General features: G+C 46.0%; 1 protein-coding gene across 9 annotated transcripts in view; it reads left to right on the forward strand.

Annotated features, from left to right (window-relative positions):
• The first annotated feature begins 640 nt into the window (after positions 1-640).
• PLEKHA1 (pleckstrin homology domain containing A1) overlaps positions 641-14,387 on the forward strand; it is a 29,335-nt gene continuing 15,588 nt past the window's right edge. For all 9 annotated transcript variants that reach the window (XR_011098475.1, XR_011098476.1, XM_068689052.1 and 6 more), the window contains exons 1-3: positions 641-801; positions 11,622-11,782; positions 13,702-13,758. Coding sequence is in view for 7 of the 9 variants with exons in the window: in XM_068689052.1 (XP_068545153.1) it covers positions 11,642-11,782; positions 13,702-13,758 (198 nt within the window). In the remaining 2 variants the exon portion in view is untranslated. The remainder of the gene's footprint in view (positions 802-11,621; positions 11,783-13,701; positions 13,759-14,387) is intronic.

A 14,387-nucleotide genomic window follows, 5' to 3' on the forward strand; every position in this document is an offset into this window, starting at 1 on the left:
AAGGAAACCAAATCTTTTGCCATTTGCTACACTGCCAAATCCATTTCTTAAACTGAACTCAGCTGCTCTTTATCAACGGTTTGGGCAACGCCTTGTGGCTGGCTTTGAGGATCCGGCCCTCAGGAGTGTGGGCACCATGAAATGTTGGTAATGTTACGGGGAGATGTCAGTAATGTCACAGTGAGATGTTGGTAAGTCACATGGAAATTTTGGTAAAGTCACATAAAAGTTTTGGTGAAGTCACATGGGAACGTTGGTAATGTCACGGGAAGAAGCAACTTCCCCGTCGGTGCTGCACACCGAGTGGCTTTGTAGCAAGCACGACACCACTTTGTGAGGCGCCCTGGATCAGTGTGTGGGCTTCACGGTGTCGGGGAACTTGGTGCTCGCACCCTTGGGTGCTGTGGCTCTGTCAGTGCCAGCACCACACCGCAGCGATGTTTGAGCCCAGAGCGCACAGTACTGCTGCTTGTGAGGAGAATACCCCCACATTTCTTCAATTACCACCCCAAACCACACACACACAGCCCCACCACATCCATCTCAGCCCCTCAGAGCCACCTCAGGGCTCAGGACTACGCCTCCCGTCAGGCGCCGCCGCCTCCCTCCAGCCCCCAGCAGCTCCCAGCGCCGGGACCGCGGCGCTTGCGCGGGGAGGAGCCGGGGCCGGGCGGGGCCGCCAGGGGCCGGGAGCGGCGGCGGGACCCGGAGCGGCACCGGGACGGGACCGGGACCGGCAGCGGAGCCAGAGGGACCCGGAGCCGGACCCCGACCCCCGCCTCGGCTCCTCGCGGGGCTCCTGTGAGTGCCGGGGCCGGGCCCCGCGGGAGGCGCGTCCTTGGGCTTCCTCCTTCCCTTCCCCCCCCCCCCCCCCCCGGCCTTTGTGCGGGGCCGTGCCGGGCCCGGGCTCTCCGCGCTAACGAGGAGGGTTAATTACTAATTAATTAGGGCCTGGGGAGTGCTGGGGGGGGGGGCTCTTCGCCCCCTCAGGGGTCCCTGTGCCCTTCCTGGTACCCGCTCCCACACGCACGCACGGAGCCGGGTGTGTGCGGTGAGGCGCCGTGAGGGTGTCAGAGCAGCTGTGGAGCCCAGCAGGGCTTTTATTTTATTTTATTATTATTATTTATTTATTTATTTTTAAATCCACTTCCTTTTTATGTCGTTGGGCTGCACTCGGTATGATGCAGCACAAAACCTGCACTGAGACGGGGCTGGCTGATGGATGAGTTACTCTTCCTGCTGTATTTTTAAGGATTTTGTTTTTCTCCTTTTGGTTTAAAAGCTGTTAGGAAGCTCCAGGACTTGTATCAGCTTATTTCACAGGTGCAGCTTCCCAGCAAACCAAGCAGTGCAGTTATCCATGGGAAGGGTTCTTCCTCCAAGTTTAATCCTTTATTTTCGTGGTGCACCGCGTTGGATAAATTCACAGCAATTCACCAAGTCTTAACAGCGAATTTGTGACTTGCCTTGTAGGCCCCTGCCGTTCTGTGTCCTGTTCCTGGTAATTACTCGCTGCTCTAGAGCGATACCGAAGTCGCTGTCAGGTCTGTGAGGCGGAGAGGTGTGCCCGGCCTGCTTTCCTGTTTGTCACATCAGTGAGCTTAGGAAGTGGGCTGAAGGCTGCCTCAGCACAGAGACGTCCTTAGCCCTGTTGGTGTTTGGAGGAGAGCCTTGTAACGCGGGGATAAAGAGCACTGATACTGCAGAGAGTGATAACTCCAGGGAGGGAGCTGTATCTGTGTGCTGTGATAGAGCTGGCACTTGGCTGTGAGCAGCGAATGCTGGGTGTAAAGAGGAAGGCTTTTGGTGAATCTCTTTGTTTGCAGTTACTCAGCGTTGCTAGTTTGGTTTGTTACTGTAGGAAAACTTGATTTTGAGTGAGTTGTAAAGATGGAGTCTGTTTTCTGCAGCGCCTTCTGTGTTACAGAGTTGGACAATCTTTTGTGTGTCTGTGTGTTTGGGCATTTCAGAGGTGGAAATAAAAAGATGTGCAGTAGGTGACTAACAGGTAGATCGCGGTGCTTAAGGGTTTAGGAAGAACAGATGCTTTCATCTAAATTGGAGGATCTACAAAAGAAGAAGTAGCATATAAAGAAAATAGGAAACATCTTAATGCTTTTTTTTACTTCTTCCTTCTCTCCCCCTGTATTTGTTCTTCCTCAGGAGCAGTAACCAAGCGATAGAGAGAAGACAGGCACACATGTGGAGTATAAAGGTGTGTCTGTGCAGGGGGGAAAAACCCAGATGCAAGAGATGGCCTTGGTTTTTCCAAGCAGCCGTGCTTCAGAAGACAAGGAAGTCATGCCCCAGGACTAATAAAGGCTGGCTGTATGTCAGAAGGTTAACGTGGAAGAGACAAAGAGCACAAGTTGGGCTTTATTGACTGTAGCAGATTTTAATAATGCCCTGAAGTTTTTTTCTAAAGCGCTTATCACTTCTCTAAAGCAATCAGTGCTTGTCATACAGTCTCCAGTGCAGTATTGGACACCGCCCAGAATGCCAGGCCTGCACAATCCTTAATCTGTTTTAGTAGGTTCAGAATTCCATCAATGTCCTTATTGCTAAATGGTTCTGGGTACTCGAGCTGACACCTATCATACCGCGTGCAGTCGCTTCGAAATGCAGCAAACCAGAAGCATGGGAAAGTGAGAATGGGCTAAAAGTGTGAAGTTCCCTTGCGTGTGTGTGGTGCCGTGCACTTTGTGCCCAGCTGTACGGCAGCATTTATCTGAACAGGAGCTTGTGATGCAGGGGAGCGCATCTTTCTGGCAATTCATGTTGTTCCTGATGATTGGGAGCAATAGGAAACATCCTCAGAAAATGCTCGGTGGGATTTTGAGGCAAGGAAACCTTTGTGCAGTTGTACAGTTGCATGAAAGTAGAGGGCAGTAACTTGTTTCAGTGCCAACATAGGTGAGTTCAGGTAACCAGATTTGGCAGAAAACAGTTGTACAAAATGGAGTAAGTAATGCAGATGTCACTAGAAAGCAAGAAGCACGTGTGTGGTTTTCTCATTTTTGAACTGAAATGCAGCAAGATGTGGCCATAAATGCTGCTCTCAGCGCTTTAGAAAATAAGGAACCTAAGTATCAAGATTTCAGTGAGCTTGCCTTTTGTGAAGGTAATGTAGCTTCTTTAAAAAGTTATAATAAAGAAATACGTGCTGAAGAGGTTGGAAAAAGAAGTTCAAGTTCAGGTTTTGAAGTTCTGTGTTACTGCATAAAATGACCGAAATGAGTTGGGTGGAAAGAGATGGCTGGGCTATTTTAAAAAAAAAAAAAAAGAAAAAAAAAAGTGTACTGCTCTGAAATGAGGGCTTTGTGAAGCTGTAGGTCAGAGGTCGGCTTGTTCCATGCAGTGGCCTAACCCCGAAACACTCCGATACTCGCGTCTGGCTCTATTTTATAAATAACACCTTCCTGTTGGTGCTAGGTACAGCAGCAGGGTTTTGTTGCTGGTAAGGAAGGAAGCTTGGTGCATTGTCTCAGCACTAAGCAGCCTTTTCTCCCTCCAGGGACTCAGCGAAGCATCTAGAATGTGTAGGTGTTTCTTTAATCTTGGAGAAGGAACTTATTAAGCTTTCTGGTGCAGAACTGTATGAGCCACTTACGCCGAGAGATGTTATCTGCACAGGCAGGGAGTTGCAGGTCTGGTAGACGTTCGCGGCGCTCACCAGTTTAAACAGCTTTCAGGTTTGAACATATGCCTTCGCCTCGAAAAATCTGAATAGTTTCAGGTGTTTTATGGAGAAGAAAGGCGCTTCGGTGGTAAGGCTGCTGCTGCGGGACTTGGGGAACAGGTTCAGCTCAGTGCCTTGCCAGCAGCTGCCTGTGTGGCCTGGGCCAGGCTGCTCCTCTGCCCCCTGCTCTCACCAATGCTGCAGAGAAGTGCTGGGTGCTGTGGGGATGTGCTGGGCACCAGTGCTTAAAAACCTGAATGAACCAGGCGAATCTTTGCTGGTGTGATCCTGCAAAGCTTCCCTGCTCATCTCTTTGGGAAATGGTTTTTATTCTAGGCAGGCATTGCCTCCGAATGTTTCAGCTACCGGCGTGGTTTATTAGCTCCTGCTGGCACCATGGGCAGAGTGCCCAAAGCTGGGTTTGATTTATTGCCTTGCGGGTGAAAGGGAATGAGAGAGGATCGGCCTCTGTACCCCTCCCCACCCGGGGTGGGGGTTAATCTGCAGCCACTCCTGCTGATGATGGAGCTAAGAGCATTTGGGATTTACAATTCCTCACGTGGAAATATTACATGGACTGGTCGCTGTTCTAAACTGAAAGTGCAGACGAGACGTCACTTAACCGAGCTCTGCAAACGTGAGCTCTCCTTTCTGAGAGCCTACGCCCCCAGGAGCGGCCCCTGTACCGCCAGAGCTGTGATAAATTCATTACCTGAACATGTAATTATTTTGCGTACGCTCGCTGGGGGTGCTTTGGTCCCCATCGCATTTGCATGCTGTGTCCAAGGAGATGTTTGAACGTGTTCAGACCGGTGCCTTCATTACGCGCTCCTCTGTTAAGTGCTAGAACAGTTACATGGCAGGCTTGCTGGCAGCCAGCAGTCCTCTCCACGCTGCGCTTCAAAGGGGGCTGGTAATGTATTGGTTAACTCTTTAGGGAGGATTTTGGTAACAGATGAGAATTTAGGCTGCGCTAATAATTCATCTGGCAAATCTGTTTCTTTAGCTTCAGACGTGTTCCTGCCCTTCACAACTTCAGGCTTGGGCTGTATGAAGCTCGCTGTAAGTGCTGTAGCTCTTTTATTTATACCGCCTTCCCAGTTCGTGTTGGTGCTCTGTTTTTATTTTTTGGGGGGTGGAGGAGCAGGATTTCTTGGTGAAATCTGTTTGTTCCCTTCTTGGGGGAAGCTGAAGAGCCGCCTGCTCACAGTGAGGCTGGGATTTCCAGGCGTGTCGTTGCACATACCCAGGATTCGGGCTGCTTTGGAGTGTTTCCGTCTCACCCTGCGCAGGTCACGGGGCAATCCTACAAGGTGCCAGGAGCCCGGTGGCTTCCTGCTGCTATTGGGATCGCTCTGGGGGTGGAGAGTTGTCCTCTGCAGGCACTGTACTTGCTGCTGTGGGAAACACCGGTGTCACTGCAGGACAAGGTGCAGCAAGCCAGCATTCACCTCTTTTTGCATGTGCAGAAGGTGAGGAGGGAATTCAGCACGGGCTGTGCCTGGCGTAAGGGCAGCTCTGTAGGTTCACGGCTGGAAGGATGCTCGAAACGGATTGTGTAGGATAAGTTACAGGAAGGTTTGTGCTTCATGTGAAGGGTTTTGCTGCGTGGTCATAGCAGAGCAGCTTTTATTTTATGGGGCTTCTCTTCATGACAGAGGAGACTCTTATTGAGAGCGGGGTTTTCTTTTCTCTAATTTAAGAAGTATTCAGAAAAAAAGAAAAGGAAGGCAGTGACCTGAAAACTTTGCCATTTGATGGTCAGAAGAGAAAATTAAGCTTCCATGGTAAACAGGATCTGGCATGTCTCCTGTAAATGAGCGTTGGCTGGCTTGCAGGAGGCAGACAAAGCCTGGTTCTGACTGAAGAGCTCTTGCTGAACTTGCTCGTGCTGAAGATGCTGGAGATTAGTCCCAACTGCTGCAGCACTGGCGTGATTTGGTAAGGAAGGTGCTGGGGGAGTCCCCAACCTTTGGAGGGCAGGGTGCAGCCCCCGCAGTGCCTTGCCAAGTGTGGTAGAGCTCCAGAACGTTAAAATAAACCAGGTGAAATCTCAATGGCAACAATTTTTCATCACAAAAGTTTTAATGTGGATGAACTGTTGCATTTTGATTTTGCAGTGAAATATCTATAAAATCGGGTTTGATTTGACAGTTACTTGCTTACATGTTTTGGTTCCATTAAATCCTCTTGCATTTTAAAAACAAAGAACCAATATTCATCGGTGGAGTTCCTTTCATTATGTGATACCTGAAATGAACCGAAGCGTCAGGTGTTTGCACAGTTCTTGTTAGGCTTTGCAGTTGGCTGCAAGTGTTAAAAATAGGCGTACGTGCCTCGTTGTGATCCTTTTGTAGACAAAAATTGCCAGTGTTGCTTTAATCCTGTGTCCACGCAGAAGCAGAGCATCTCAGGAGCTGGCTGTGGTGTTTCACACGTGGAGCTTGATGGCGCTAGGCTGAGTGATGTGCTTGCATTTAAATCTGAAACCTGCCTCTGGGTCTGTGCATAAGAGGTGATCTCTTAATATTACAAAACTCCGCAGTTTCCCTCCGGCTTCTACTCCTCAGAGCCTTCAGCACACCGCACTGAAGCTAGCACAGCTATATTTTCTTTTCCTGTTCTACTTCTCTCTGGTTGCATATCTCTTTGAGTAACTCCGTATTGCCTCGTGTCAATATGAAGTGATAAAACCTACTCCTGGCTCTCTGAGAGCCTTGCGCTTGTGCTTGGATTCTTTTGACCAATTTTTTTGCTTTCTAGATTAATCCTCACCCCTGAAGTATAGATGCATTTTCAGAGTGCATCTTGTGGCCTCGTGCCATGGGATGCTTCCTCTCAAAACGCTCGTTGTAGAGGCGAGGGCTGCTAGGTGAGCTGCTGGGGTTTTGTTCCGGCTATCAAGAGGTCAGCAGTGGGAAGGAGTTCTGCATCCTCTGCTGTTGTTTCCCTTTTTTTTTTTTTCTGCAACACCACAGCAAGGACTTTGGGAGACAAAACCCTGAAAATGGAGGCAAGGGGTTAAATTATGAGCGTGAAACCTCACTTGTAGAAACTCCCGCGGGAATTTTGGAGGCAGCATCATGGCTCACCGTGCAACTTGTACAGCACCCTTGGGAATCGTGGACGGCGGAGTCGAGGAACATCAGGACATTTTCCTGAGAACACCCTGAGGGCTTTACCAAGACAGAGGTGATGTTACTGCCGTGTAGCTGCAGGTGAAGAGCCGGGTGTGTGGCCACATCTCTGGCTGGCTGCACGGAGTACAGCTGCAGTCAGTGCAGCTACACAAGTGTGAGATGAGGCCGCTGCATTTCGGGGGTGAGTCCCCACCCAGGGATAAGTGCCGTGCTGCTTGACGTGCCTCCTAGCATGGTCGGGGATAACACAGCCTGCTGGCACTCTTTTTTTTTTTAATTTTATATTTTGAAGACTAGCTTCATATGTTTAAGAACTTCCTTGCAAGCAAATACTGCCCTTTGCAGCTGCTTTTTTTTTTTTTTTTTTTAAACCGCATTAGAGAAGAAATCTAAATTTAGGGGTCAGCATATCCTGGCAGCTTCCAGTTCTCACCTGCAGCATGCTGCTGATGGCTGCGTGTCGGTCGTGTCATCTGCTGAGCTCCACGGCTGCCGTGCCCTCTGGGAGAGAAATGGGACGGTGAAGCATCTTGGGGAAACAGCCAGGCCTAAATTATCCCTGGAGTAGCGCCCAGGTCATCCCTGCAGCTCCTGGGTTTGCTTTTTTTTCCTGTCGTGTTTTGGTTGCTTAAGAAAATTGGGGATTTAAGGAGTCTGGGGAAGATGAGCGAGAAGTTGTCTCTGGACTTACCTACGCAGTGCTCTGTGCTCCTACTGGAAAGCTGTCCAAGGGGCTGAAAATAAAGAAGTTTGAACAACCGTACTGAAGATTAACATGATTTGTTTTCAGCTCAGAAGAGCCTCTGGTTGTCCCAGGATTCCCCCCTTTATTGCCCTGTAGGTATGCAGGGAGAGCTTTCGTTGCTGTGCCCTTCAGGGTGTACGCAGGACAGTCTGAGCTCATCCTTTCCCCTTGGGAAGCCAGTAAATGGCCAGGAACAAATAAAACCAACTGGAGAGCTGCTGGATTACAGCAGGAGGCTCTCGGTAACTGCTGAGAGCGCCCAGTGACCAAGCTGTCCCCGGGGAAAAGCAGCCCCTCGAGGGGCTGGGGGTGCCGCTGCCTTCCCTCTGCCAGCCTGAGCCGTGGGGAGGAGCTGTGGGCATGACTCAGGGCATGGTGTTGTGCTTATCAACCTGCTTTTATGGATGTTGCTCATCGTGTTGTAGAGGTGAGTAAGCAGTCGTGGATTTCTCTCAGTTTTCTTAACTCCAGCCCGGCACGGCTCGGTGCAATAACCTAAAAGTCTCTGTGGTGGTTTGAACTTTGGATCGAATTTCCAAATGCTAGCAGAGCAGGAAGTTTAAGTGTTTGTCTAAGTTAAATAAACAGTAATATATATATTGAGATATATAAACACATAAATTTCAGGGAAAATACATGTAGAATAAACCTAAAAGGCATTAAGGACCAGCGCCTGTCTTGCTTTATTTCTCAGCCTAACTTCCATATGGGTAGCACAAAGCCTGTTGCGTGTTCCCTTCATTCATGCCGAGTTCCCCTGCCTGCAGTGAGCCAGCAGCTCTGTTTTTTGTGCCTGTTGTGTAAATTAAGCACCGGCTATGAAAGGAGAGACAGAGCTATGAGAAGCTACCTTGCACGCCGCTTTCACAGCCTCGTACGGACTTTGTACTTGGAGTATGGAGGAAGCCACCGCTCTGTGACAGAGGTAAACTCCAGGGCAGGTGTTGGCATGGCACTAAACATAGAAATGAGCGTAGGAGAGCTGAAACAGGCGGTTATAAATGGAGAACCGAGATGCCTCGTGCCTCTGCAGCTCCTCGTTGTGTCGCTGTGCCTTTACAGCTGCAGGCTGCGAGGAGGTGGCCGCTGGCTGGTGGTGTGGTGCCCAGGAGGCCAGGCAGCCTTCGGCTGTGATATAAATACCGAGGAATGTTGGTACACGGAGGAAAAGAGTGGTGAGAGGGGAAATCCGACAGGAGTTGGGCCGAGGCATGCACCTCCTGAAATTAGTGCTCTGCTGCTGGAAAAAGGGATGTAAGGCTACAAAAATAAGCGAGACGTCCTGTTTGGATTGTAACTCGGAGCGAGGAGCTTAGGGGTGAGGTGGTTTTTTTTGAATTCCTATATATGAGAGAATTCAGAAAATGGGTTTTGAAAATTATTTCACCTTCTGGCGGGTTGTGGCAGGAACCGAGGGCCACAGGGTTTTTTTGTGAAGCAGCCCCAAGTTGCCTCCCACTCCAGGGAGGGAAGGCAGGATAAAATGAGGTTGTATGCGATCTGCTACAGGGCCGATCCCTTCAGCTTTTTTCTCTCAGCCTTTTTATAGGATTAGGTTGTAAAAGTTGGCAAAGAGAACTCTTACGTTGCTCCGTGCTGCAGAAAATAACTGCGTGCACGTAACCACGAGCTGTGAAACGTACCAAGACTTGGAAACTTGAGTTTTCTAGTCCCTGAAATGATAACTTCACAAAGGGTAAATGGTATCTGTTACGTTGCATTCGTATACTTATCCTGTATTTTCATCAGAGGATAAAGAGGAATAGAAATAATATGTTGTGGACAAGAAATCAGCTGTTAGCACTTTGAGACAGAAAATCCGTATGGATTTTTTCCACCCTGTGGAAATTGATTTCTTAATGAATAAGAGAGCTGCTGCTGTTTGTGTTTCGCCCAGGAACAAACCAAGCAGTGCAGTTCAGCTGCCCCTGTGCTCACGGAGAAGCGTTTTGAACGCTGCGCTCGCTTTTCCTTAAAGCTTTTCTCAAACACAGATCCTCCCCCGGGGGAGAGGGGCTTTGAAAACTCGGTTGGTTTTATTCGGCGGTTTTTAATCAATTTGTGTCTTGTCTCAGAAACAAGTTTTCCTTGTTTCGTTTTCTTCACATCTGCGGAGGAGGCAGCATCAGCCTGCTCAAACAGGAAACCAGCCACCAGAAGCTGCTTTTTATAGGCACGGGGCTCTTCTGGGCTTCAGAAACACTCTAGAGCAAGCTGAAATCGAGTCCCTGAAGTGTTCCACATTGAGGACGATTTAGGACAACGCTGGGAAATGACGATTTGAAGATGTCTTGAGAGTGCTGAAGTGTTTGGGTTTGTTAGTTACGAGCAGCGCTCGCTTACAGAGCTCGCCTTAGGTCTGTGATATTGAAATTGTGAGCGCACACCAGGAGAACTTAATCACCTCAGTAAATCTTCTTACTTTCTGAAAGATCAAACCCGTGCCTTTGAAGTTGTGAACCATCATCATGTACCTTAAATGTGGAGACTCCTTTACCTTTTGAAGGTGGGAAGAACAAATCGGTCAGGGCTCAGTGGGAGGCTCATTCCCATTTCGTGTCCCTGTATAGAAAATGTCTCACATCTCCAACAAGTGTGCTGACTTCATTTTACACAAAAATGCATAAAACTTCAATTTTAAACTGTTGCATTCGGACACACACACAGTTTTTAGCAGCCTGGCATCACCCTGAAGCTGTGGGCTCTGTAGGTTTTTGCCAGTTAGTGGGCTTAGAAGTGGTTAACAGAAATTGTTGCAGTCGTGTGCTGGAATCGTGACAACCCCAAATGATTTCTCAAATTCCTGAAGCACAATTTGAATCGTAGTCAAATTCTAGCTGGTGATACAAAGCACGGGCAAGTAAGTGCAAGCAGATCTCTACATACTTGTATATCTGATGCCCAGAAAGAAGTACATAAAGTGTCTATCTGCCAAAAATGAGCGCTGCACAATGTGTTTAACAGTGTGTCGTGTCCTGCTGTGGTATCTCAGTAGCCATGTGCAGATAGTTATCGAGTGGCTGCCTCGTTATGAGGGCATGCAACTATTTAAATAAAATGAAGGAAATAAAAGTAAATTTCAATAAATATTAAACTTCCATGTTACACCAAGGAAGCTGAAAGATTTTATGAAAAGGGTCTGAAGTGCTTACACCTTTTATGTCTTGAGTTAATATTTTTGGGTGTGGGGCATTTGATTTATTTTTAGCAAAATGTAAAGACAACTGAGTTGTTACAGTCCTACTCTAGTAAAGATTGGCATCAGCCTGATTTTGTTATTTAAATGGTGACTTCTTGGCTTTTCTGTATGAGTATGGGAATCTACTTCTGGCCTTAGAGCTGGCTCTTAAGGTAAAATGACTGTCACTCAAGATAAAAAAAGCAAAGGGGGAAGGAGAAGTGGAGCCATAAAAGGCAAAGCAGGCAAAATGGGAATAAGTTAGCCCCACGTGGATACTGAGAATTTACTTTTGGACTAGCAAATGTGTTCATGTCTCTGCTGCACACAGAGGGTCATTTTCACTGCATAATGTGTAAGGATGAAAAATTGTCTGTTTATCCCATTGCTAACCATGAAGCTTCTTTTGTAGGAGAAAAGAGAAATGTGAACAGTGTTTTTAAAAAGCCCTTTTCTTGAACTTACTTAAGCAAATGTGAAAAACCATTTTGGACAGGAGAGCTGCTGACAAAGATCCTTTCTTGACCATGAAAGGCAATGTCAAAGGAGGAAGTGTAAACCTAACGTTATCTCAGCTTTGTGCAAATTGTGAAGGGGAATCTGCGATTATTCTTCAGTGATTTTTGTAAAAACGAGTCTTAGTGCTCTTTTATTTACTGCTTAGATAGCCTGAGTGCATATTTCAAGGAAGTAAGAATGACCCGTCTAAAAATCCAGTGCTGGTTTTGGGAGGAAACAGCCACACTTCACTTACTCTTCCGCAGAAACTTCTTTAAGCTGCTAGCAGAAACTGCTCAAAAAATAGTGGGTGGGCACAGAGCAGTTGTAAGATCTGTAATGAGGAACCTCGTATAACTTGTATGCTTTTTTGTCCTGCAGTGTGATGTTCAGGGTCAGAAATGCCTTATGTGGATCGTCAGAATCGCATCTGTGGTTTCCTAGATATTGAAGAAAATGAGAATAGCGGGAAATTTCTGCGGCGGTACTTCATCCTGGACACGAGAGAAGACAGCCTGGTGTGGTACATGGATAACCCACAGGTGAGATGGTCTTGGCAACAGTTGTTTGGCCTCTGGCCATTTCAACTTTTTTTTTTTCCTTCAGTAAATTTGTTAAAAATCTGAAGAGGGGGGCTTAGTATTAGTTTCATGGACCTGGAAAGGTTAAAAAAAAAAAAAAAAAAAAAAAGGTGAAATCATGTAAATCAGTGTTCTTAGATGTTGTGCAGCCTTTTAAAGAAAACAGGATTCATTTTCTGCTTAAAGCACTGCTAATTGCAGTTTACAGTAAAACATAAAACCAACTTGAATATCAGTGAGTTGCCAGTGTATGGGAATCTAAGTATTGACAGGAGACTTGGAGATCAGGTGGGAACTCAAATTTGATACCACACTTGAATCAATGACTAGTTTTCTAGCATGATATAGTACATTTTTTCTTTCAAATGTCTCGAATGTGCATTGCAGGTTCTTGCAGGCACTAGGTAGTACTGTACTGTGTAACCAGGTGAGCCAAATCATGTACTAGTTTCCCTGTGCAGGTCTTTTATTTCACCTCTAAGCCCATTTGGGAGTTGTGTAGTGTTCCTTGCAGTGCTTGGGTCAGTTAGCTCTTTGTTACTTTACCTCCACAGAATCAGTCACTGAAAAGCAAATTCTAATGATGTTTGCAATTGTGTTGCAATGTGAATGCTATATGAAGGAGGAAAGCTTTTATCCATCATGGCTGAGAGCATCCTTCATCTAAAAGTTATCTTCACAGTGTATGCACATCGGTGTTTTTGTAGTGTAGGGGAGAGCAGATAATCCCTTAGGATTCGGGTACTGAAGCAGTGACAGCAAAGGATCTAGGTCAGCTGACAGCAGTCTGCCAGAAGAATATTTGGACACCATTCTGTCAGGAAGAACGAGTTAAAAGGCAACAGAAGCCCAGTGTTCAGAGAAACAAGTGGAAAAGAAAATAAGATTGCGGCTTAATGAATGTGACATGTGACCAAATCATTCGGAAGCTCTTACTGAGGAGAAAAAAAAATAACTTCTGGAAATAAGGAGATATTTCAAATGTTTTATCACGATGAGTTAAAAGAAGCAATTCCTTTTTTCAGTTTCTTCTGTGACATATATCTAGGATGTGGTTAAAAGCTTGATCTGCTGCAGAAATTGCAGTTAGAGCCACTTTGTGGAGGCCTTTCTTAATCTTTAAAGCGGTGCAGCCCTTGATATAGGACGAGTCTATGGTGTATGCAGAAATTCAGCGGGCTTCTTGTTCCTGGTAGAGCTGCTCTATTTGTATCTGTGAAAATCAGTTCAGCTGCTCAAAGAATCAGTGCTGTTAAGTCAGCATTGTGATGTAAAAACAACAGAGGAGTCCTATTTGGATTGTAAATATACATAGACTTGCCTGCAACTTTAGGAAGTATGGTGATCTTTACATTTTACCTTGTTTAACTTTGCATAGTTCTTCTAGTTATATAGAAAGTGTCCTTGCTTTCTGGCCAGTAGCTTTAATATTAAAAAATCAGAGTCTGTTGTTAATGTTTTTGAAAATACGTGAGGCAGTCTTTGAAGTGTGTGACATAGATGAGTGTCACTTCGTGTCCCTTCCGCCTGCCCAGGTCAAAACACATAAGACGCCAACATCTGTTGAGGAAAAAGTATTCTTTCCGGATTTCCTGGATGCAGACCTGCAAGAATCCTTTTTCCTCTAGTAAAATACATAAACCTCTGAAACAATTACTACTTGTATTGTTTCTAGCAGTCGTTCTGTTTTTAGTTGATTAACAGATGTGTGTATAATAAACAAGGAGTTTAGATCCTGTTGCAGGCGTACATTGTGTATTGTCTATAAAAACTTGCAGGACTTTGTTTTTGTTTGTCAAATTGAATTTGTTTTTTGTGCATAAACACTGAATGTGAATGAGAATAACTCAGCTTCACCTTGTAACACTGATTTGTTTCAGAATCTTCCCTCTGGATCTCCACCTGTTGGAGTTATTAAACTTACCTATATTTCAAAGGTAAGATACATAAGGCACTGATTGATAAATGGTGTTGGTGACTACCAAGAGATGCTTATAAATGCCTCAACTTTGGACAATTTTAAATTCTTCTTATGTAGGGCATGGCAAGCTTTTTTGCTTGTGTGCCAGTCCTGAATTTTAGTGAAGTGTTACAAATGCTCGAGTAGTACCAGATTAAAATCAAAGCAGATAACTTAACTGTGTTGTATGGGTTTGTTTTCTGAGTTGAAAGGGCAGCTGCTTACTGCATAGAATTAATGTTTCTGATCGGTGTGTTTCAGTTCTTTATGAGCATTTGAATTCCAATTAGTCTTGGAGAAAAGATAGGGTGTTTATGTAAGTCATTGGGAGTGATAGTTTGCAAATGACTTTTCTGTAAATTTCTCTGTGCCATTAAAATACTTAGTTCTTTATACTCTCTGTACATTCAGTTTCAAATACTTGTAAAGGAAAATGGAGAACTAAGTCTCTGTGGTTAAACTTGCAGCAGATACTGCATTGATAAATAAGTAGAGAAAAACAATTGACCTTCTGCTTCAATCCCCTTCTCTCTGTACCTTTTCTTTGTGTCAGCTCTCTTGTTCTCATACTTAATCTCCCCATCTTCCATCCAGTATTTTTCATTC

The sequence above is a fragment of the Anas acuta genome, chromosome 7 (genome assembly GCF_963932015.1).
Source record: "Anas acuta chromosome 7, bAnaAcu1.1, whole genome shotgun sequence".
Classification (NCBI taxonomy): domain Eukaryota; kingdom Metazoa; phylum Chordata; class Aves; order Anseriformes; family Anatidae; genus Anas; species Anas acuta.